The sequence below is a fragment of the Rhinolophus sinicus genome, linkage group LG10 (genome assembly GCF_036562045.2).
Source record: "Rhinolophus sinicus isolate RSC01 linkage group LG10, ASM3656204v1, whole genome shotgun sequence".
Taxonomy (NCBI): domain Eukaryota; kingdom Metazoa; phylum Chordata; class Mammalia; order Chiroptera; family Rhinolophidae; genus Rhinolophus; species Rhinolophus sinicus.
Window position 1 is genome coordinate 55,646,150 of NC_133759.1, and position 25,437 is coordinate 55,671,586.

General features: G+C 43.1%; 1 protein-coding gene across 3 annotated transcripts in view; it reads left to right on the forward strand.

Moving 5' to 3' along the window:
• PTPRG (protein tyrosine phosphatase receptor type G) overlaps positions 1 to 25,437 on the forward strand; it is a 692,573-nt gene that overhangs the window by 558,718 nt on the left and 108,418 nt on the right. For all 3 annotated transcript variants that reach the window (XM_019728372.2, XM_019728373.2, XM_019728374.2), the window contains exon 8: positions 8,811 to 9,003. In XM_019728372.2, coding sequence (XP_019583931.2) covers positions 8,811 to 9,003 — 193 coding nt within the window. The remainder of the gene's footprint in view (positions 1 to 8,810; positions 9,004 to 25,437) is intronic.

Sequence of the window (25,437 nt, forward strand, 5' to 3'; positions counted from 1 at the left end):
GTGAGGCATACGCATATATGGCTCTCTTTCCAGGGCCACACAGGCTCTTAAATCTTGGATGTTCTGCCATGGCTTTATTATTCTGTACCTTTGCAAAATTCTGGTCCCTTCTCTCCCCCTGTACATAGGTTTTGTTGTTGTTGTTTGTTTGGGTTGTGTGGCCTAATATGGTTACTCTTGTACCAATTGGCCTTTCAGCTCTAGGACCAGCTACCAGTTGACAGCAATGTGGGTCTTATGTCATAGTATTCAAGAAGATAGATCCAGCAGACATGGGTCAACCAGTGAATTGGCTGGCCCTGGGTCCTCATGGGTCCAGTTTGAATAAATCAGCAGAGTTGCCAGGTAGCATCCTGAGACATCAGGGGTAAATGGAGCAGGCTGTTCAGAAGGAGCTATGTGTAGAAGAGACACCATATCCTATCCCACTAACGCGGGTAGATGGTATAGGGCCAGGCAAAATTGATTATTTGGCCTCACTGTTGTTGGCAGACATTTTACTTTCAGATTTTTTTTCTTTTAATTCCACTCTTATGAAGAAAGGATTAGCAGTTTGGTTTCTGAACAGGATCTGCCAGCCTTAAGGAGATAATGAAATATGAAACAAGTTTTCTTCCTAATGGTGAAGCCAGCATTGTTTTCGTTAAATTAAATAAAATTACAATCCATAGATTTACAGCTTCAGGGTTGGGGAAGGGGCATTGAAAAGGAATCCTTGTCAATTAAGATAAATGCTTTTGTCTTCAGAGCTAGAAGGGCTGGGAATAACATGGTTAAGAAATACAAGTTTGGCCCTGTGAAGGGCACAGAGCTAAAGAGTGGTAGTTAAGTTGGGAAGAAATAAGGTCCATTCACACATACTAGATTTTATTTCAGCTTCAGATATTTAGTGGGTCCAAACAAAAGGCAGAGTTTTAGGCTTGGATGTCTTGTCAAGTGTTTGTCAATTAGAAACATTTGACATTTGGTAAGTGGGCCTTTCTTTGTTAATACCTGTTTACTCTTCCACTTCCCGCCACCTATATGCTCAAAGAGAAGAAATGATGGAAGAGTTTTTCTCTCTGACTTTCAGCATATGACTTCTCTGTAGGTATTAATTATTGTTTCAAGGAAATAGTGAAGAAATTGATCACATTCGTTTCCCAGTTCCTTTACTATAAACCATCTTAAGATAATACTTTACTTTTATCGAGCACAGCTTCATCTATCCCTGTCTGTTTCCCAAAGGAGGAAAACAACTCATTTTTATGTGGCCAAACTGAATTCTTGCTCACTAGCTGCATGGAGGTCACAGCTGTGTCAGCCCTCAGAAAGGAAAGCTTTAGCCATCCAAGTATTATCGCATCAGACCCTCTCACCCTGACCTTGCCAACATTCTTTCTGAAGTTAGCACAGCATGTTCATTTCAGAAAGGCAAATAGCCAATTCAGAAGAGCCAAGCAGACAGAATTCTATGTCTGCTTCTATCAGAAAGAAAATATCCCTGGCCCTTCATCCTTCTCTTTCTTCAAAGGCTCAGTCGCCTCTTCTCTCTTGCATAGTGTGGGTGCCCATAGGCATGAAAATGAGGCATGTTCACCATAAACTAAATGCTGAGCGCAAATGGTGGACTTGTGTGAGGTGGATTTCTTTGTAGCCTTACAGAATAAATATGAGCAACTACTTCTTTTTTCTGTTTTATTCTCTTTGGGGAGTCTACGTGGACATTCAAACCAGCCCTGTAGCCCATGAACTCTTGACTCTGGTTTGTGTGATAATCTAGATCTAAATACGGTGTTGCTAATGAAATCACATGTCGGCTTGGTTGGCCAGCAGTCAGGATAGCTTCTGTGGCTCCATTAAACATCTACTGTTAATATCAGGCAAAAATCGTGCCGTGACTTTGTCACCCGAACAAAATGGCAGCACTCTCCGTCCTGGTATAGGACGTTAGAGGAACAGGCCTGCCACGTTAAGACAGATGCCTGCACTGTTCATGACTAGTTGGAGAACACGACCATCTTGAGTCCAATGTACTAGGATGTGTTTTATCCTAGAGCAGTGGCTCTCAAATGGTGGTGCTTTGGCCATTGGAGACTATCCCAACCTCCCCTTTCCAGGACTGTTTGCTTCCTGTAGTTTAAAATATGACACTGCCTATAATTTCCCTTAGCATGAATTTTATTTCAGTGCTTCTTGGGGACTCAATCAAAAAGGCAGTAAATGTCTGAACATGTCTAGTCTGTTTGCTTTTGGATGTTTTTTTTTTCCTTTCCCCTAACAGTAAGCCAGAGTGGATAGGAAAGGTTTATTTGCATGACTTTTTTTTTTTTTTAAACCAATGTTATCTCTCTAGTAAAGAGGAGAGCAGCTCTTTTGACTTAAGACCATGTTCCATTTGGAGCCAAACAGCCTGCATTCCATCCGTGGCTCCATTCTTCAGCCAGATTACTCAACTACTCTGCTACTCTGTGCTTTGGTTTTCATCTGTGAAATGGAGATGATGAAAATACCTACTTGATGGAGTCCTTACAAAGACTAAATGATAGAATGTGTGTAGAATGCCTGGACTAGTGCCCGGCACCGCAGGAAGCGCTCAAGAGACACTGGGCGGGCTTTTTGTTGCTGTTATTAAATGATCACCAAGGCTGGAGGGCAGCACTCTCCAGTATAAATAAAGCAAACGCCACATACGTCATTTAAAATTTACTAGTAACCACAATGAAAATGTAAAGAGAAACATGTGAAATGAATTTTCCTGTATTTTATTTAGCCCAATTTTTCTAGATTATTACTATTTCAATGTGTAGGGCTAGCCACATTTCTGGTGGAAGAGCTACATATGACTACTGGCTGTTGCAACTTCCATGTTTATCTCAGGACCACAACTACTGATTAATTACTTAATTCAGAAAGTGTGTATTCTAACTACATAATGTGCAGTGCATGTGAATGAAGTTTGCCTCAATGGTGGGGTGAAGGTGTCATTATTAATCCATACCAGATAGCTTTCTTTGTTAATTGTGATTAAATCCTTTTCCTTTCTGTAGAAAACCTTTCTCTAATTGCCTTCATGAAAAGATGTCTGCAGCTACAAGGTGGGGACATGGCCCTGTAGTTAGCTTGTTATTCTTGGGTTTTATTTTTGCAGCCATGTTCCAATAAGTAAAACTTTAGATGCTCCAGGCTATTGAGAATTTAATATTCCACCATTGTTATCTTGTTTAATGATGAGGCAACAAAACAGTACTCCCCTGTCACCTCTTAAATGTATGGTGAAGCTAAAGTGCCTCCTTGACCTTAGGTGTGATATTTCAGTTCCTGATGCTTACCCTGGAGTTTCTTACTATGCTTATAACGGACTCTGGCATTGTTTAATTGCCATTATATACCCATCCCATAAAATATTGTGCACATCGCCCTTTTAATGGTTCATAACAATATTACTTTTGATTTTCTTTCATTTTCCCCCTTCAGCCACAATGGTCCTCTCCCTACGTCCTGTGGACAAGAGCTCTTACTGCACACGAATGGCCTGAATAGATTTCAGCTTTCCTTTGATTTGAGCCAACAGATTAAAAACTAATTATTCTTTGTAATATTTTTATAATAAAAACTAAGTTGAAATGATTTATATACACTTCCAGCTAACACATTTGCAATTCAAGGTTAAAATTGTTCTTGAAACAGCACCAGTTAAAAATGCAATTACAACTCCCCAAGCAGGGATAAAAGAAAAATGTTTTACATGTTGACTTCAAAAGTTAAAAAGTCAATTTAATATTATAGAAATAAAAACTTTCATTTATTTTTACTAATGATAAAGACTTCATTAGTTATTACATATTAAAGTAAAGATAAATTCAAATGGGTTTATTACCTGCTTCTGGAAAGGAATAAGGTAAATTTTTGAAAGTGCAGGCTTTGTGAGGTGGATAGCATTTTCTCTTGGTGCCCACCATCTTGTTCCCAGTTCCCAGTTCTTTCTGTGTTGGTCCATAGGCCGTTCCTTTCCAGAGTGCAGAAAGTGCAAATAGATTTATGGTGCCGATAATGGGTGCCCTGCATGAACGGTCTTTTGGGATTAGCTAAAAGGAATTATTTGGGAACTTCTACTATCACCACGTTCAATTTCTCCACTACAGCACCACTCTTCCAGTGAATAATGCTGTGGGCCTGGTGTGCATTTGGCATGAAGCAGCTGAGCCTGAAAAAGAGAGTCGCGCAGACTTAGATTTCTAATCTTCACTTCACCTCTTGGTTCCTATGTGATCTTGGGACATTATTTAAGATCGCTCAGCCCAGTTTCCTCATCAGTCAAAAATCAGAATAATGATATCCTAATACCATCAACCTTATGGGATTTCTACGAGGACTAAGAGAAAGCACGTAACACCCTGAGCTAGTACAATGCTTTGCATGGAATAAACACTCAGTAAATAGTAGCTGCTAGTGTGAATGACATGCTATTATTAATGTTACTTTAATGTTATCTTAAGCTAAATGTAAGTTAGAAACCAAAATAATGTTTTTAAAGTGCATAACAAAGTACATGGCACATAATGGGTTTGATAAATATACATTATGAGGAGAAAGAGAAGGGAGAAGCAGATAGAGCATCTTATAGTTGTTGGAAGCTTAGAGTACAATCATGGTTACCACATTCCTCATAAAATAATAATAATAGTACTAATAATGATAATAACACTGAGTAGCTACCGCGTGCCAGGAATTATGCCAAACACATATGTGTAGTAACTCATTTAATAGTGACAAAACCCACATGAGATAGCTGAGGGTGTTACCTCCGTTGTACAAGTAAGGAAACTAAAGGTCAGAAACACTGACTACTTTGACCACGGTCACATATTTAGCAAGCAGGGATTAAAAACAGTGTTTGGAGCCTAGGTAGCAAGAGGAAGAGTTTGGAGGTTGGAGAATCAGGCACAGGCCAAATCATTAGTGCCCCACAGTGACAATGGGAGATCGTTGAAGGGTATCGAATGGAGGTATGACATAACCTTATGTACAGTTTAAAAGGATCACTGTGTGGCTGTTAACCAGATCTAGAAGAGTCGGACAGAGTAAGCTGGTCAGATGCCCAGAGAAGCACAGCTGTGTACAGTTTGTTCTACGGCTTCAGCAGAATGTGGGGCTGCCACGTGGCACAGCTTTAGGAGGCACCTTCTCATTGTGGTCTCCGTAAATGACATCCTTTGGAATCAAAAAAGTGGAGGCCCAGATGGTGGTCAGTTTCACCTTTAGTGAGTGTAGTTACATGTCACGGGTAAGGATCAAGGGACAACCTGAATTATCTGTGTAAAGGTATGCAGTCATCTCCCCTTACCTGCGGGGAATCTGTTCCAAGACCCAAAGTGGATGCCTGAAACCGCAGAAAGCACCAAACCCTAGATATACTATGTTTTTTCCTATACATGCATACCTTTTCACTAAAGGAAGCACTTTATGGCTTCTCTTTGGCATATCCGAATTGACATCATCACGACTCATGTGCTTTCGAGCCATTATTAAGTAAAATAAGGGTGATTTGAACACAACTACTGCAATGCCGAGACAGTCGATGTGATAACTGAGACAGCTGCTAAGTGACTAACGGGTAGGGAGCCCATACAGTGTGGAGACACTGGACAAAAGGATGATTGATTGACATTCCAGGTGGGACAGAGCAGGATGGCACAAGGTTTCATTCCGCTACTCAGAATGGTGTTCAATTAAAAACTTACAAATTGTTTATTTGTGGAACTTTTTATTGAGTATTTTCAGACTGCATTTGACCACAGGTAACTAAAACTACAAAAAGCAAAACTGCTGATAAGGGGGGATCTACTGTTTCAGTAGATTTCTGGCCTAGATCATCACTGTTCACCTGCCAAAGTGAAAAGACTCCCCTTGCCAATCCAGGGATCATGGAGGTTTCCACTCAATAGCCAAGCATGCCACTTACCAACAGGAGAGGCCACTGGCAATTTTCATTCTATTTAGAGGAATGACAGGGTTGTAGTGAATGCTGCCAACCTACCGAAGGACAGTTGATGAGTCTGCTAAGCTTGTCCTCCTTTTCGTCTTTTGTGTGACTGTCAAGCAAAGGTATGATCCAGTTGACAATATAATATTGCTCAGGTCATTAGTTCACTTTCAGAACTATCTGATCCGTCCTTTGAAATCTTTGGCAAGTTGAGTTAATGACAAGGAAGTGGCCGGGCTTTTAAGCCGTAGCATGTCATTAAGCTGTAAGAGCAATTTAAGCGAAAGCATTTTTGCATTAAATTGAGAACCTGCCTGTTTTTACAGTTGTATGACTAATTCTTTCCAGAGGCATCAGAAATAAACTTTTTAGACTTAAATGCTATCTTGTGAAAGAAGCAAGTATTCTAGAAAATAAACAAACCTTAGAGTCGTATTGCTGAGACAGTCTCCCAGGCCATCCTTTCCTGGCATCTCACATATTAAACTATTTCACTACAGAAGGCTATCTCTTACAGATAAATCTCGAATCTAACTTGCTATGTATGGTAGCCCAGTCCATTTAAAAAAAAAAAAAGAAAATCACGCAGAATGTTAAGGTATTCCTCTCTTTATTCAACTCACGTCTCTAAGGCTTTAATTTAAACCAATGTCTTCTTATTTGGCCCTCTCTGGACATGGAGAAGAGCTGGTCAGCATCTTCCACTTGCAAGAGCCTTTAATCAAATTACCCTTACTCGCCTATTCTTCAGGCTAAACAATTCCACTTCCTTTAACCTTTGCACACACGATTTATTCTCCATCCCTTTAATCATTTTGGTTGGTCTTTCCTTAGACTGTCTCCAGAGTGTCCTTTCATGTAATTTTAAGTTATTTTCTCTAAGAAAATCAGAAACCTTCTCTGATTTTTGGATGAATTCAGTTTGGATTTTGGTAGTCGTATCAAGTGAGTATACCGGGCTAAGTTGAGGTGATTTTTCTTTTCAGCACCTCCAATTATCTTCACTTGAATGGGTCACATTTAGACAGAGTAAACCATCCAATTTTAGCAATGTTTTCTGCTTTTATTGCCTTTCTCCCTTCACTATATAGAAGGAACATCAGAAGGAAGAAAGATAAAGGGCACGTTCTGAATAGCAACAACATTATGTGAATAGTAGAGAATTAGACTAACACAGGCTACTTTTGGTTTCAAAAGGCTGGTTGAGAGACCATCGAATTCTATGTTGATGAACAATTAGAAAAAATTTCATAGTTTACTATCACTTTACATGTGCAGGAAAATTGGAGGGCAGGTGGATTGATAGGTGAATCCATATACTTAAATGATTTTTCTTGGCTGAATTAATCACTGTGTATTTTATTTATGTATTCATTGCTTTCTAATGCAAAAAAGAGGGAGTTTCAGGACTGGAAACAGGTCATTTTCTGCCTCATTCTCTGAGGCTGTTTGAAAAACACTAGGGTTAGTTCCCGGCTTCAAAATGACCATCCAGACTTACCTCGAATTACCCAGGTGGTAATTCTCTTGTTTCTTTCCTTCAGTGGTGTTAGCCCCTTCTGGTCCTGCAGCCTAGGGAGGCCTCTCAGTGCCTACTGGGGAAGCATCTCTCTACCACCTTTCTTTCCACCTTGTCATTCTCTCCTGCAGTAACCTTCTGATTGGGCGTTCGAGACGCCAGATGGGCCACTAAGAGTTCATTCAGCTTCTCGCTACTTCATTCCATTTTCTTACCCCACATCAAGGAGTTAGTATTTTTGGTGGCTGGGAATTTTAGATTACGGTCTATTTCTTTGGGAACAAGAATAATTTTGTGGTCCACTGAGAACAAACCTCTGCCACCAGCCCCCACTCCTTTCCTCTTCTATTATATAATAGAATGACCTGTTTTCATGATCAGGATGTTGGGGGCCAAGGGGAATCCTTTTTGATAATAAAAATATGACCCTGGCATTTTGAATTTTTTTTCTTTGCTTTTCCCTGAAAGTTTGGTCAGTAGCCTTGTGGAAAATGTTTTTTAATAATAATGATAGCTGCTAATCTTTACTGAGGACTTACTAGATGCTAAGTGACTTATATCAATTTTAAACTTTTCTACACCTGATAAGATTGGTACTAGTATTAAATGCTTCACAGATGAGGAAACTTTAATTATAGAAAGCTTGAGTAGTTTGACTATGATTACCCATCTGGTAAATATTGACCTTGGGCCGTTTAACTTGCAAGCTATGCTTTTAGCAACTTTGCTGAACTGGATCCCTAGTATGTAAGAAGATACTTAGTAGGACTTAAATCACTAATATTTATTGAACTCTTATGAACCAGGAACTGTTTTTTAAGCACTGTACATGGATTATCTCATAAAATGCTGACACAAAGATGCTTTTGAAATGATCGCATTTCAGTGAGGAAATTTCGAGGCTCAGAGAAGTTAGGCAACTTTCTCAGGGTCACAGAGTGGTTGAACCATGGAGCTAGAATTTCACCCAAGCAGTCTGTGGCTCCAGAATCTACTTTCACCATAACTCTGTGTTCCTTCCCATAGTAGTAAAGTAAAGGTCTTGCGGGAAGTGGGTGGAGAGGGCACTGAGGAAAGACTGGACTCTGTCAGAGACTCAAACTAAAAGAGTTCTTTACACCCTCAAGTGAAGTGTTTTCCTGTTTAGTTTGCAGGACTGAAACCTCAGACCGATAAGCCCCATGGTAGTGATGTGTCCTGCCAGGTTTGTCACACCTGGCATTGGCACTTCCTACCATTTGGTCTTCTTGACACCCCCACCCGCTTTGGACCACGTAGCTTTTCTAATTGATGTTCTTTTTTTCTTCCCTCTCATTCTCTGTTCAGCTCGAGGCTTTTTATTCTATCTTCACCACGGAGCAGCAAGACCACGTCAAGTCAGTGGAGTATCTGAGAAATAATTTTCGACCACAGCAGGGTCTGAATGACAGGGTGGTGTCCAAGTCTGCTGTCCGAGACGCCTGGAACCATGACATGACAGACTTCTTAGAAAACCCACTGGGGACGGAAGCCTCTAAAGGTATATGTGGATTAAGTGCCCTTGCCCTGAGGAAGATTCCTTGTCATAAATTAATTTAAAAAGAGTTCGAAACTAGCCAAAAAATTGGAACTCGGTGTCAAGAGCATATGTTTCTCTCCTAAAAGAGATTATTTGGATGATAAGTAGAAGCAGTTGTGGGAATAACTTCAGTTAAACAGATATGTTCAGAATTGCCCTTTTGACTAGTAATATGTCAGTCATTCTCTCTGATTCTTTACCTTGTAACATTAATACTAGTTCGTCCATATTTAAAGAAAGCTCTTGGGTGTCTTACTTTTCAACTGTTTCCCTGTTGAGATCAGGTGTTTGTCTCTGAGCTCTGACATCAAGACCTTGGACTTGCTCCCAAGACTCTAGTCTGCTGCGTTCTTACTAAGATCCACACCCGGCATGGCCTTTTAAAACTATTATTTAATGGTTCAATCCCCTATCTGATAAACATAAATTCAGGCATCTTAATCTTTTCCATTTCTACTTTCTCATGTGAAATGAACGTGAATTTCTCTCCCAGGAAACTAGAAAGTCTGATCCTACCCTGGCACCCCTCGTTTCAAGGTCTGTGATTTGTCATAATTGTGGCTTAGAACTTGGGAAACATTTAGAGGAATGAGACTGATCAAAGTCCTACTACTTGAAGGGAGAGGGACTAAGAAGGCGTTTTCTTAAAGTGTGAAGAGATGGATCTTTTCCATGTCAGTGCTCTCCTTCAAAATTGTGGTCTTGGGTAATATGGGAAGAGCTGTGTCATTTATCAGCACTATATTAACACGTACTCTTTGTAGTGCAGTGAGTTTTATGGGGAGGTTTCATTTCAAGAGTGCCCCCAACCCCAATAAAAGGGACCAGATTACTGGCATGTGACCTTTGTAGGAATGGGGCAATGAGCTTAACAAATAACTGCACTTTTATGATAAGAGTGAGCCCATTTCCCGGGCTCATGTATCTGAAAAAGAACTAAAAGAAGAAGAAGGGAATTTTAAGAATGTGATCATTTCCTTCCTGTCTGTGTGATTTTGTTTGAGGATGGTGAGGAGAAGTTAGCCTGGCCAGGTTCTGTAAAGAACATGTGAGATTCAAGTAATTTGGGGCTGACATTCTGTCCAAGGTATTATTTGTCAGCTTGTAACAGTGGGAGACTTAGGCACACAAACCTCTAAAATAGCTTAGGTTGGGCTGGCAAAGAAAAACTTCACTTGGGCTAATTTTTTTGAAACCAAACTAAAAATAAAACCACAGAGCTCAAAAGCTTTCTCCCAAGAGAACTGGCTGGAGAAAAAGGGGTCTCTTAGGGGTTGACTATTTTATGAGAGGTGAATATAGAGGGTGAGGAAAGTACCTCGCAGATGAGCTAACGATCTGCTCGTTCAGAATTGCTGAGGTTATGACAGAAAGTTCTTTTCCTAAAGAGCAAGCTGAGGATACAGCTTGTAAAGAGAAGGTGTGGCCCTTAATACCCAAGGATGTTAGTGATGATAATGGTTTCCATTGCCTTAAATTGTCAAAAAGAGGGCAAGAGCATCCCCTGAAAGGGCTTTCTCTGAATTTGAGCGAGCCCTGGACCCATCCTTAAATATAAGGAGTCAGTTCTTCATTCTGAAGGTTTGTTGCAATTATCATAGTGTCCGTTGCTGACTCCCAAGGTGTACGAATATTAAAATGTTTTGTGATCTTTCTAGAGGCAGAAACATGTAGGTGCAGTCCTATTTTTTTTTAAACACAGCATTGGAGTATAACATACAGAAAAAGTACATACATAAAATATACACAAATTGAGGAATTTTCACACACCGAATACACACAGTTGACAAACACTCAGATCAAGAAGCTGACATCAGCTTCCCAGGAGCACCTCCATCTCCCCATTTCTAGTCACCATCTGTTCCCAAGGGTAACCATGACCATGAGTTACAAGTTAGCTTTGCCTGCTGGTCAGTTTCATATAAACAGAATCACCCAAGATGTCCTGTTTTTGTATCTTGCTTTTTTTGCTCTCTACTGGTTTTGAGAGTCATCTACGCTGTCACAGGTAGTTGTAGTTTGTGCTTTCTTATTGCTAAATTCATTGTGTGACTGTACCTGAATTTATCCATTTCAATATACATGAATGTATGGATTATTTCCACGTTTTGGTAACTGTGAAAATTCTTTAACATGCCTTTTAATGAGCATATGGACACATGTCTGTAGCCTGTGCTCCCAGGAGTAAAGAGACTAGCCCAGTGTACACGTGCATGTGTCCATTTGGTTAGAAACTGCTAAATAGTCTCCCACACTGATCATTTGTACATACTACTGTACACTTCCGCCAGCAGTGTACGAAAGTTCCTATTTTTTTACACCATATTAAGGCATAATTTACATACCATAAAATTCAGCTATTTTAAGTGTACAATTCAATAATTTTTAATAAATGTATAGTTTTACAACCATCACCACAATCCAGTTTTAGAATATTTTCATCACCCCAGAAAGCTCCTTCATGCCCATTTGCAGCCAGTTCTTTCTCCTATCCTCTACTCCAGGCAACCTGTGATCTATTTTTATCTTTCACTGTGTTAGGACTTTAAGTTTTATCCATATGATTGTATGTATCAGTAGCTCACTCCTTTTCGTTGCTGAATTGTATTTCTATTTTTTTAATAACAGCTTTGTTGAGATTTAATTCACATACCATAAAGTTCCTTCTTTTAAAGTATATACTGCAGTGGCTTTTAGTATAGTCACAAAATTGTGCAGTCCTCACTACCATATACTTTCAAAACATTTTTATCACCCCCCAAAAGAAACACCACACCAGTTAGTAGCCAGGCTCTCCTGTTGTCCTTCCTCTTCTTTCTCCTGCCCCCCAGTTCCCCAGCTGCAGGCAACCATTAGCGTGTTTTCTATCTTTATGGACATGCATATTCTGGATATTTCATACAAATGGAATCATGCAATATATGGCTTTTTGTCTCTGGCTTCTTTCACTTAGCATCACATTTTCAGGGCTCATCCATATTCAAGCATGTATCAGAATTTCATTCCATTTTATGACCAAATAGCATACCATTGTATGGATATACCACATTTTGTTTATCCATTTATCAGTTGCTATACATTTGAGATTTTTCCACTTTTTGCCTGTTATGAATAATGCTGCTATGAACATTCATATTCAAGTTTTTGTGTGAACATAGTGTTTTCAGTTTTCAGTTCTCCTGGATATAAACCTAGGAGCAGAATTGTTGAGTCATATGGTAACTGTGCGTTTACAGTTTTGAAGAACTACCACCTGTTTTCCAAAACAACTGTACCAGTTTACATTCCCATCAGCCATGTGGGAGGGTTCTGACTTCTCCACATCCTCACCAACACGTGTTATACATCTTTTTTATTTTAGCCCTCCTGGTAGATGTGAAGTAGTGTCTCTCAGGGGTTTTGATATGCACGTCCCTGATGACTAATGATGTCCCTGTTTGTTTTCAAATGCACATGCCACGGAACCCATGGTCCCCATGACCAAATGCTCCTTTTTGTCCCCGAGAAAACGCCACTGGTGCTGGCAGTCATCACGCAGCCTGGAGGGCTTAGATTATGTACTTTGCAGATCTAAGTAATAGAGAGCTGATACAGGAAGTGTTCCTTTTTCTTCAGTCTTCTGCAAAAAAAAAAGAAAGAACTGATCCTGTCTGATTGGCATTGTCTCTGATCACGATTGGAAGCTCTCAGGGCTTAGGAGAGCTGTGACATTGAGCATGGAGCTACGCATTCATAGGGCTATTGTCACAGAAGAAAGAAAAATAAATTAATTACTTAAAACAGAAGTCAGTAACCTTCTTTAGTTACCCAATAGTGGGTCATATCGCCTCTGTTGCAACTCTTAGTTCTGCCACGTAGCATTCAGGCAGCCATAGATAATATACAGAGGGTGCCCAAAAATGTGAACCCATTTTAAGAAAGGAAAAAACTATATTAAAATTGTAATAATATATTCCAATAACAAAAGATGAATACAAGTCATGTTTGACTTCTACAATTACACATTGCTACTGTAATTCAACTTCAGAAAGTAATACATAGATACCGTCTCTTAAAATATGTATACAGTTTTTTGGCACCCCCGGTATACATGCCTGGATGTAGAAATAAAAAAACTTAGATTTACAAAAATAGGAGACAGGCTGCCTTTGACCTGAGAACCATAGTTTACTGACCCCTGCTCCAGTGGATGGCTTGAACAAAGATGGAACTTAATCTTAGGTTTGCTTTAAGGTAAATACTTTCTGTCTTAAAGATGGTAGTGGCAGTGACAGTGAAAATGTCTGTTGGATGGTTCTATTCTTCCATTCCACTCCAAGACCCATGGACCAATTAGAGGTTTGGTAACTTGGTAACCAACCACTTACCACTTCACCTTAACACCTGCTCATCTTTTCCACCAGCGTTGTAAGCAGGGCCTCGGTGCACTGCACACAGCACCCTACGTCCCTCACCCCCCCGGCTGCGATCATTAACTAGTGTTCACAGAGCAGCACGGAGGGGGATGCCTGAGTTAATGCGCCCCCATCCTGCCCTCTGTCAGGATGATTGGATGTACTGGAATAGAGAAAACAGAATCAAGCCTTTCAGTGCCAAGAATGAGACGCGTGGCCATGTGAGACACCAAAAAGGGGGGGATGGCATGTTAATATTGCATTGTTGCCGAAGAAGAACTTAGAATGGATGTCATCCATAAAAAGTATAAAGCTTTAGTTCCAGTAAATGGAAACAGTATTTAGGCTTGGTGGATTGTTCAGGGGACATCCAGTTCACCAGTCTGCCCTTTGTCGGTAAATAACTTGGACAGACTTGAGAATTTAATGGGCTGTCATTTCAGTTATTCTGCAACACATCCCGGCAAGGAAGAGCATTTGGCGATTAAGTGCTGAATGCTGTCTATTGTGAAGACTTTTGGAGCAGCGAACGCAGAAAAATAACTTTCCTTCCAACAACATGAAACATATGGTTTATTAATTTAACGAAACCTGTTCAAATCACAGTGGAATCAAAACCACTTGAACTGATAATTTGATTTGATGGCTTAAAGTGACACTGTATAATGTAATGAAAGCAAGGGAAACGGAGAGGACACTGGGCTGTCCCTGTACCCTCCAGTCTCCTCAGCCGGTGCTGTATTTTTTGGAAAATGGCCTTTGCTTCTGCTGATGGAGGGATCCCTTTTTTAGGCACGTTTTCAATTCCTGTTTTGGTTAAAAGCAGTTTTTAAGGACGTGTACCACTGTGTGAGAATGACTAACTAGCCTATTTTAAATCAGCATACATTGAAAAAGAGCATTACATTTTCCACCCAAATTAGCAAACAAAGAAGTAAATCCATGATTGCTTTTTAAGAGTTTGACATTGAAATCTTGGTTTTCTGCTATTTTTGGAGAAAACATTAATGTTGTTCTATTTTCAGTTTAATCATTTCCACTCACCAGATTAATGAGCTTGAGTTATTTTATCTTATTGAAGTAAGCTCTGATATGAGCACTTAATTCTTTTGTAGGCAACTTTCTTCCCAGAAACTCTTCCAGAAAGTTATCTTGTTACTTCCAGAAACTTTTAGCTCAGAAAAGTACTAGAGGAAACACATTTTTAATGCAGCCCCCATGGAGTGTTCTTAACCTCCTTCTTTAAAAAAGAACTATCATTTAGCTATTACTTTTTTAACCTTGGGAGTGAGTAAGAAAGAAGGCAAAAAGTAGGGCTGTTTTAAAACTCTCCAAATTTCTGGGTTCCTCATACTTTTGAAGGTCATGCCAAACATTTTTACATGCTCAGACATCCCATGATTACTATAATTTTATATAAACATATAAAGAATTGGTGTAAGTTGCCTTTGAGTGGCTGGCATACAGTTGATATTTCCTAGACACTTCGTGTAGCATTAACTACATTGGCTTCTATTTTGTAGCCAGTGAATTTCTTTTCATCTGTCAGACAGCTTCATCTGCCATTAAATAATCCCTGACTCTCTAGGAGCTGTGCCTGAAGCACCTATGGTTAAAAAGGTGACGGGAGGGTTTTTGTGTACCAGGTGCTATGCTAGCTGCCTCTGTTCGGTATGTTTTCATTTAATCCTCAAAAACAACCTCTGTCAGGATTCACTTTCCATTTTTCAAATATTTGTTGAGCATCAACTATGAACAAGTTCTGGGCACTAGAGATAAAGGACTGGAACAAAGGAGAAGAATTCCTTATCATGAGCTTACATTTTTGTGGGGAGAAAGATAAACAAGTCAACCAATGACAGAGTTTCAGCATTCTTCAGAGATCAAGTTGGGTAGTGTGCTAAGAGTGGTACCGTAGAAGCAGTGGGGAAGAGATCTGTGCCCTGGATAGATCAGGAGTGGAGATAAGGAGGGAGCCCTGGAAAGTACTTGGAGGAAGAGGTCATTTGTAGAGGCCCTGAGGCATGGAGAGGTGGGTAAGAGTGAAGTCTGGGAAAGACTTTTCTTGTTAAGGAGTTAAGATTGTCATCTTAGAGCAGTGGGAAGACTTGGAAGGGTCTGAAGCAGGGATATAGAATGATCTGAACAGGTTTTAAACCCATCACTGTTACGTGAAAAATATTTGCCGAGGATCTGGGGTGGAATATGCAAGAGCAGCAGGAGGCGGATGGAAATATTCCAGGCAGTAAGCCAGTGGTTGGATGCCTGTGTTCCTGGTGTAGGTAGAAGTGATCCTTAGGGATGGATTTTGGAATAGAGCCTCTGAGATTGACTCACAGTTTGGATGGAGGGTGATGGGGTGTGCAAAGAGAGCAACGCAGTGTTGTTGTTTCCCTTTAACAGATGAGGGTCTGAGACTCAGAGAGAGCAAGTGATCACCCAGAGCCTTCATCCAGGAAGTGATAAAGCTGAGATAGAAACCGAGATCCTCTTATATCCAAATGCAGCATTCTTTCTGTTTTCAAAGGGACTGCCAGCTTCCAATGAATCCACAAGTGTGGTCTCTTTGTTTTAGATGTCATCAGGCCGCTTGAAGAACACAGTTTATTACTCCTTCCCTAAAGGAAGGAGCTTTACAACTAAATACACTTATGGGGATAGGGTAAAGATGGGGGTTTATCTTCTCAGAAGGAATCAGTCTTTATTTGCTTGGCTTGCTCTTACCAGGTTATATTGGGTGCTTGTGGCACAGGCTGCTGAGGCCTTGATCACAGGGTCAGTCCCTGCGAGGCCAGTCCATCCACTTGATCTGGACAGTGGGGTTTTCCAGGCTGAGGATCTTATGCATCCTTGAATCAACAGACCCTAACACAGTACCTAGGACATAGTAGGTGTGCAGTCCTTCTTCATTAAATGAATGAATGAATGAATGAATGAATGAGACAGTATAAGGCACTGAGTAAGAATATAGATTTTGGAGTCAAGCACACCTGGACTCAAATTCCAGGTCGACCATTTATTTACTACTACATTTTCATACTCTAGTTAATAACCTAAGTCTTGCTCTCCTTGTCTGTGAAATGGAAATAATAATTACAGCTCCCTCTTTGGCTTGTGGCCCTTTAGATGAGACAGCAGAGGGGACATACACTGCGAAGCCTGAAACACGGAAAGTACTCTGCACATAAGAGTGCGATGTCCCACCTCTGTGCCTAAGCGACCCCTCCTCAGCCTAAATAGCTCGGCTCTAGGGTCCTTTCCCCAGGGAGATTTCCTGACGGCCTTGGCCCAGCCATTTGGGTCAAAACACCAGTGTTTTTCTCCTGTAGCACAGTTGGAATTGCACATTCATGTGATTTTTCTTCTTCTTCTGATATCTAGCTCTCAAATTAGCTCCATGAGAGGTAAGGCTATCTTCTTTTTCTTTTTTGTTGGAGACGGAGTGCAATGTTCACTGTTAGTTCCTCAGTAAATATTAGACTGGCTGGCTGGACGGACGGATGGACGGACTAAACTGACCCACACATGCCACGTGGCCAGCAGTGAAAAGATCCTTGTCACAAGAGATGACCCAGTTGGGGCATTTATGGTCTAGCCCAGGTTGCGTGCTCTTATGGGCGTAGGAGTAGGACTCTGCGTCACTCTCCGCACCTGAAATCAGAGAGGCTACTAGGATTTGGGACGCCATCCTTCACTTTGACCATAAGCCACTCAGATGGAAGCATTCATCTCAAAAAAACCATGGAGCGAGGGCGTTTCTCTCCAAGCCAGGGAACAACCATTCTAGCACACTTGAAATGGAGGCACTGAAAGTGGCAGGTGGTAGTGTCAGGATGCTCCCAGGAAGAGCTGCTTTATGGCTAGGGAGCGTTCAACTAATATTTTTAGCAGACGCCAAAGACCGTCTACTGTCTTCATAGTATAAATATTCCCTAATTACTCAGTCCTCTCTGTCTCCAGGCAGGTTAGGCAGAGTATGATCTTCAAGGCCGACTTAGCCACCCTCCTAGGGCTTCAGCTTTTCTTTGCTCTCTAGAAAAACCTTCCTTGACATTGCATTTACTTGTGTGGGCACCACGGTGCTTGTGAACAACAATCTGGAAATTAATAAAGGCCAGCAGCATCCTTCTTCCCAGAGCGACACACGTCCCCTTTCTCTCACTAACTAGCATTCACAGCCCATGAAGCATGAGCTTCTGAGATGTGTGCGTACATCTCCTTGGAATCACAGGACGAGTATAGCTGGGAGACGGACTATTCATCTTCCCCATTCTTCCCACTGATTAGTCCGCAAACACACACGTTAGTTAAAGTTGTTTTCTTCAGGTACATGAACTTGGAGAGAACGCTTGGCTTTCCCATAGCATAAGAAACAGCCTCACCTCCTCAGCCCCTGAGGCCTGAGATTCAAAGAGCATCTGTAAAGGCACTGAATTGGGAGCTCGTGTTGAGTCCTCTCGAGTCCTCTTTCCTCTTCTCAGCATAGCTAGTGGTCGTCGTGGTTGCTGGCTTCACTCCTGGGCCCTCTCTGGACTGGTTTTATGATTCCTTTGGGCTTGGACCCAAAGGAGTGTCTTGGCTGCCCTGTTTCAGCTGTCTGCCTGTGTTGAGAAGGTGCTCTCTATGTCTGACACTAAATGCTAACAGGTATTATATATCAAGTGCATGGCGCCCTGTGGCTCCTATGTTCTGACTAGCACCAGCAAAGGCTTCCCAGAAGAAAGGAATCTTCTCAGAGAAGAGTATACTGACCATTTAAAACTGTTGGTTTTCACCAGCCAGCCAGAAGGCCTAGCTCCGCGAGCTCATACCAGAGGCAACACAGAGGCCAAGGTCTCTCAGTCCCTCCCTAGTGCTGCCTAGGTGATTCCCCACTGGGTGCTGCCTTTTCAGAGCCTGGTCTCTCCATGCACGTGGCAGGCCACCTGTTCTCTTGGGTCCTCTTGACCACGCCCAAGAGTTGCTTGAGGCCAGTCCCCAGGTATGGGAGACCCTGGAACCACCCCTAACCAAATGACTGGTTGGTGCAGAGCCACATCTGGGGGTCAAACCAAGGTTGGAATCTAAACAGTGGAGCTCATGCCGAGGTCCCCCGGAACCAGAACTAGTCAGAGAGGTAGGTGCCAAAGCTAGCTAGGTGAATATTGAGCAAGAACCAGGACACCCCTTCTAAATATAGTAGGTACCAAGCCTTAGTGACACCTAATTCTAAGAGAAAAATCATTTTCAGGACCAAACTGAAACAAATGAGGGCACCCTGACCTATTGTATCATAATCATGTAGAGTCAATGATGTAAATTAAACCTGGCTGACCCCATCAGTGTGGGTCACTAGATGATCACGTGACATGGCCATGGGGATTACTTAAGAGACAACATATGGGATCTTAGATCTTGGATGGTGTTTAGATAACAGTCTCAAATTGCTGAGGGCAACTACAGGACTCTAAGTGCCTGCGGAGTTTCTTCATAATAAACAGGGCTGTAAGATCATCTCAGTGGTGGGAAATAGGAGACTCAGCCAAAGGAAACCCAGCTCCGGTACCGGGGTTCTGGGCAATTGCCCACCCTAAACTGCACCCTGGTCTCTGCTACAGACTCTCAGTTGGAACCTAGATTAGAGCAAGGCAGTGGGAGAAGGCAGAAGTTAAGAGGTACCACATGGAAAGGATACTGTGTTCAGTGAAACAGGGAGAGGTCTACTTGGCCCTTTTGGCAGGAAATCACGGCATCTTAAAGTTGAAATAGAGGGAAGGGCCCTAGGGTCCTTGGAATCCAGCCTTCCACCCAGTGTTCAAGAAGTAGCTGTTGTCAAGTGGGGCCAGGAAGATGCATTATTCTGAACTTTGCCACCTCCCTTAGCACTGAGCTGAACAATGCTTTTTCCTGCACAGGACATGGACACCTCCCTTGGCCTTTCTCAGAGGAAGAGGGATATTACGTAGACAAAAAGACTTTAAGGAGGGAGGAGAGGTCAGGAATAGCATAATGTGGGAAAGTCGGAACTGCATGCCTGGAGAACTGGAGAATTGAATTTCCGCCTCTGCCTTCCCAGGCACTAGCTGCTGCTATTGTATTTTGAGTGTGTGGCTCTGTTACATATAGCAACAGAGCTGTTCCTATATGTTACACAGCAGAGAAAGCTCACGGATAAGGAAGTTTTCTAACTTGCTGCTTTCCATGGTAATTGCTACACAGAGCATCTAGTACTCCATTGTTGGCCGAGAAATGGGATTGCACACCAGGCTTGTTCAAGGAATAGAAGGGATGCCACAGGGTAGTGTAGAAAAACTCCACAGGTCTATTAGTTACAGTTCTCCCTCCTGAGTAGGGAAAAACACAGCTGTCCAACTCCTGTGTCTTTCTCCTTTCATGTCGAACACTTAACTTCTGATACTTCTGGTCACAAAATATATATGGGTTTTCCCCCACCAAGCAATTCTCTGCAGCACCAGATGGGTGCCCTACAATTAACTCAGTTCTGATGCTATGTACCTGGAGGTAGTTTCAGATCCCACAGGTTAAGGGCTCAGTCCCACAAGGCTTCTCCCATCCTACATCAGACGCCGATCGCAAGTAGCAGGTCCCCAGGTTACCCACAACTTCTGTCCGAATTGGCTACAAATCAGAGATTCCCACATCGCCCTCCTCGGGTTCGGTTAACTTGTTAGAGTTGCTCATGGAACTCAGGGAAATACTTATGATTACCAGTTTATTAAAGGATGTGAAAAAGAGGAAGACAGATGAACAGCCAGATGGAAAGCTTTCTGAACCCCATACTTTTGGGATTTTTATGGACGCTTCGTCACATAGGCGTGATCAATTATTAACTCCATTTCCAACCCCTCTCCCCTTTCTGGGAAAGGGGGCAGGGGCTGAAAACTCCAAGCTTCTAATCATATCTTGGCCTTTCCAGCGACCAGCCGCCTTCCAGAAGCCATCCAGGACCCCACCCACAGTCAACTCCATAGAACAAAAGATGCTCCTTAGTGCTCTTTATCACTTAGGAATTTACCAGAGATTTAGGAGCTCTGTGTCAGGGACTGGGGACAGAGACCAAATATTAGAATAAGAGAAGACATACAGATGGCCAACAGGTCCATGAAAAGATGCTCAACATCAGTCACCGTCAGGAGAACGCAAATCAAAACCATAATGAGATACCACCTCCAACCTGTTAGGATGGCTGTTATCAAAAAGACAAGAAATAACAAGTGTTGGCGAGGATGTGGAGAAATGGGAACCCTGGTGCACTGTGGATTGGAATGTAAATTGGTGCAGCCACTGTGGAAAACAGTATGGAGTTTCCTCAAAAAAATAACAGTAGAACTACCACATGATCCACAAATCCCACTTCTGGGTATTTATCTGAAGGAAACGAAAACACTGACTCATAAAGATATATGCACCCCATGTCCATTGCAGCATTATTTACAATAGCCAAGTTATAGAAACAACCTACATGTCCATCAGTGGGTGGATGGATAATGAAATTGTGTTATATATGCAATGGAAGATTGTTCAGCCATAAAAAAGATTGAAGTCTTGCTCTTTGCAACATGGATGGTCCTTGAGACCATTATGCTAAGTCAGACAGAGAAAGTCATACTGTATGATTTCTCTTCTACGTGGAATCTTAAAAAAAAAAAAAAAAAAGCTAGATTATAAGTACAGAGAACTGATACTAAGTGGTTGGTGTGTTTCTGCCTCTGGCCCATAATCTCCAGGAGGTCAAGAACCATGTCAACTTGTGTTCACCTTTATCGCTAGCTCCTGGTTAGGGTCCTGGCATAGAGCAGGTTCTCAATAAATATTTAACAAGAGCTACTCCTTATTGCACACTTCCTATACACCAGTCAGCTTGTGCTTGTGCATTTCGTGCATTTATCCAAGAGCACACAGCTGGTATGTCCAGAACTGAAGTAGTCTGACTCCAGAATGAATCAGTGATTGAATGACTGTCTTGGAGCTCAGTCTGTAAAATAGGAAGGCGCCAGCAGCCCCACAGAATGACAGTGAGGTTTGGATGACAAATTTGTGAAATGTGCTAACCGAGCCCAGAGCGAGGCTCATCAGATGGGACTTGTTATTGCTATGTCAGCACAGAACGGCCCAGAGTGAAGGCCTTGGGGGTGGCTCTGGCATCCCCATGATGGCGTGAGGGACCATGAACTTAGTTTGCATTTCTGATGGGGGAGAATGGTGATTGGGCTGTGTCCAGCTTTAGAGGGTCTTGAAGGAGTTGAAGACTGCTCTAGAAGTTGTCAGACCCCACACTGTCACGTGACACTTGAGAACAGAAGGTAGGGAAGGCAGACAGAGGGAGTGGGAAGGAAGCTTTTTGCACAAAGGATAGTTAAGCTGCCAAAGAAGCCACAGACCTAAGGCCGCAGTAGTGATGCATAGCGCCTGCGTGGGACAGTTTTCACCTTGAAGCACTCTGACTAACCCTCCTGACATCTTAGTTACCATCTTGCGATAGGAAACCAGATGCGGAAGGTGTATGTGGATAGCACACGGCTGACCGGCCCATCCCTCTGGTGGAATATGACAGACTGGGTTCCGGTTCTGAACCCTCCTCCCAGTCTGTGTCCGCAGCCCTGCCCAGTGATTTGGTCTCTCTGGACCCCAGTATCCTCACCCATCTTTAATGGGGAGAGGAATCGAACCTGCCTCTTGGGTTCTGTTCTGCCTGCGTGAATCATCTGAGAGAAATACAGGAAGCCTGGTCCGCCGCATGCCCTGGGCAGCTGGCAGCTCTGACTAGATACTCCTGGGATGTTGTAAATCCCCAGAATGCTGGAGTGGGGTCCTGCTTTGATCTTCTTCCTGGTTCCGGCACCTTTTCCGTGCAGTTTCCCTTTCATGAGCTTAGGCAAGGAGGGGGAGGTGACACCTCCGAGTGCCAAGATCCCGGGTTTGAAGTCTTACATAGTCTTCTTTGGGGGATTTTGTGTTTACCTAAACCTCTTCAATACGGCCCTTCAAAAAGAGAAATCCTTCCCCGAGGCCATTTCTTTGGAAATTTTCCCTAAAGGACTCCATATTTAAGGGTTCTTGAGCTGAGCTGCAGCGATAAAGAAATGTCAGGTGTTTAAGCTGTCTGAGGCAAGGCTCATGGCTCCATTCCACGTGACTTGTTCCTTCTGCTGTAAGAGGAGATGGGGCTCCTGCTCTCTCTCTCTGCCCCTGCTAGTTGCTGGCAGGAGGCATCCACTCACTGTCCCTAGGCTGGCTTAGGCCAGGCTGGTCCCTCCTACACCACCGACACCACCGTGTATGGTACATGATGTCACACCCCACCCTCCGTGGGCAGCAGTTCCATTTCTGTTGACAAGCATTGTGAATTGGTGCACTGGCACCAAAGCAGTACCGTCCCTGCCTCCTAACCAATAATGGGCCTGTTGCCTCACGTGTGAAACTTGGAGGAGGCAGGCGCAGGGGAGGGAGGACCTTCAACTCCAAACAGTTTCAGGCACTTGGAAGTTACACCGACTTCCCACAGGACAGATCACTTTAGTTGAGTGTTGACAATGAAGAGGAGTGTGGTAGGGGTGGAGGATTCTACCATTTACTTGTGGAACCGCTGAGAAAATATCCTTGACATTGATATAGAGTCAGAGGACCTTGGGTGCTCTGCTAGAAGCCTCTTCATTATTTAACCAAGTCTGGGATCATAATTAAAGGTGGTTCAGAATAAAGGCAGAAATTCTCAGGGCTGGCATGAACATCATCCGAGACAAAACAATTAGACACCAGAGGGAATGTAATCAGGCCCCGAGAAGGGGAAGGCTGACGTCAGGAGCACCTCACAGGGACATTTGTTTAGAGAACTGGGTGTGGTGCTTCCCACATGGTTAAAAGGCTTCCATTTGTGCAAAAGGATGCGTCAGGATGACTGGCAGACTCCGTGGTAGGTGCGGTTTGCAGTGGGTGTTGGGCGTTGGCAGTGTCCTGTGGCAGGGTTCCCAGTGCCCGTGTAAACCAGTGGACGACTCCCCTGGCCATGGGGACCGGCAGCTGTGGGTGAAGAGAGCTGGGTAGAGGCAATGGGGAGTGGTGGAGACTGAGGCAAATCTGAGCACACACACCCAGTCTGAGCTGCTCCGCTGCTCTGCATAGCTGCTGCCATGTGTGGGTGCAATTTAAAAATCCAGCTTTACATATAAAATACACCAATTTGTAAAACACCATATGGGCCCAACCGCCTGTCCCTGTGTGTGCCATGGCCTCGTGCCTACTGACTGGGGTTTAGCCACAGTGTTCTCTGTGATTCTCAGCCCGCTGTGTGAGGAGACTGTTGCTGGGTACTAGCCACCCATTTTACAGATGAGGAAGAACACAAGGGTCTGTGTGGGTGTGGCTCCAAAGCCCCCCTTGTTTATACCAGCTTTTCCAAACTGTTCCTGTAAAATCTCATAGTGCTGCTTTTGCCTGTTTTATATTTGGAATTTGGGGGGAAGCTATATTTGAAAGGAGGGTTTCCATCACTGAAAAAGCAGGCAGAACTGAGAAGCATGAGGCACACTAGTGTGCTGTCCGCTTATTTTCATGTTCTTGGAAGGGCATCTGCTCCTCTCGCCTCCCCCAGCTGCCGAGCATGCTGGGATTTTTGTCACCTGAGCAGACCAAGTGCTTTTTCTGCTTAGCAGATCTCCCTGTAGTGAAGGTGTGAGTTAAAGGCTGAGGACAGGTTCCTCACATGAGCTTGCGGCTCCTGAAGGTGAGCCCAGGAATGGATTGTGTGGCACCGATTTTGTAGATGGGAGTTTTATCAGGGGTCCTGACTAAAGAGCAAAATACCTTCTGTCATTTCATCAGTGGAATTCGAGGCCTGGTCCTGCCCTGGAGGTCTTACAGCTCAGTCAGAGGGACAGAGACACGGACTGGCGATGTGATTGGCTCTTGGGGCTGGGGAGCACAGTGGCTCTGGGAACAGAGACCTGAGGGGGACCATCGTGATGTTGAAGTCGGTCTTCCTGCAGGCTGGCGTGGGGGCTGCCAGAGACGAGGAACCGAGGAGTAGAGTGGGAAGCTGTGACGTTGGAGACATGGAAGGGGGTCACATCACACAGGACCTGTGGACCAGGATAAAGAAGGAATTTATTCCATGCAACCAGCATGCCCTTCAGCCAATATTTATCGCAAGCCCTGTGTGCGCCAGGTTCTGTTTTAGCACCAAGGATAATGTAACAAACAAGACAGAAAAGGTACCAACCTCGTGGAGCTGACATTTCTAGTGGGGGAATTAGGTCATGTATTAGAGATAGTCAGTGAAATCAATAATGTAATTCCACGTGGCACTACATGCAAGGAAGGATCTCAGCTCTGTGGAGGGGTGGGCCTCTTAGGCTGTCGTAAAGGGCAGAATTCAGTGCAAAGAATACCAGTGCAGTCGGTAAACATGTTTCAGATAACGGTTCACCTCCCCTTTGTCTTCTAGACCTGGGACCAGCAAACCACCAACCCAAACTCACCCACCACCACTTTTTGTACATCCACAAGCTGGGAATGGTTTTTTATATTTTAAACAGTTGAAAAACATCAGAAGCAGTGGAATATTTAATAACACATGAATAGCCTATGAAATTGACAGGTAGGGTCCATGAAGAGTTTTCCTGGAGTACAGCCACAGTCGTCTGCATACATCACCTAGGCTGCTCCTGTGCTTCAAAAGCAGCGTTGTGTATTTGTGACAGAGACTGGCTGGCCCTCAAAACAGAAAAGATGTACTACCTGCCCCTTCACAGAAAGTTTGCCATCTCCTGTAGGTCCTGCTAGTACTCTGCAGATGCCTTCTCCAAATCTGGCCCAGACAGCCCCTCCCTCTCAAGCAGGAGGGAGATGAAGAATAGAAGAGAAATTTCTCTTCTGTCTGCTCATCCCACAGGCCTGGATGCCGCACAGGCCTGGACTTGGCTCCTTAGCCTGCAAACCCCTGGCCTGGAGCTCTGATGTGTAGTATGGGACAAGAGTGGTTCTTTGGAGACACCTTGGTTAC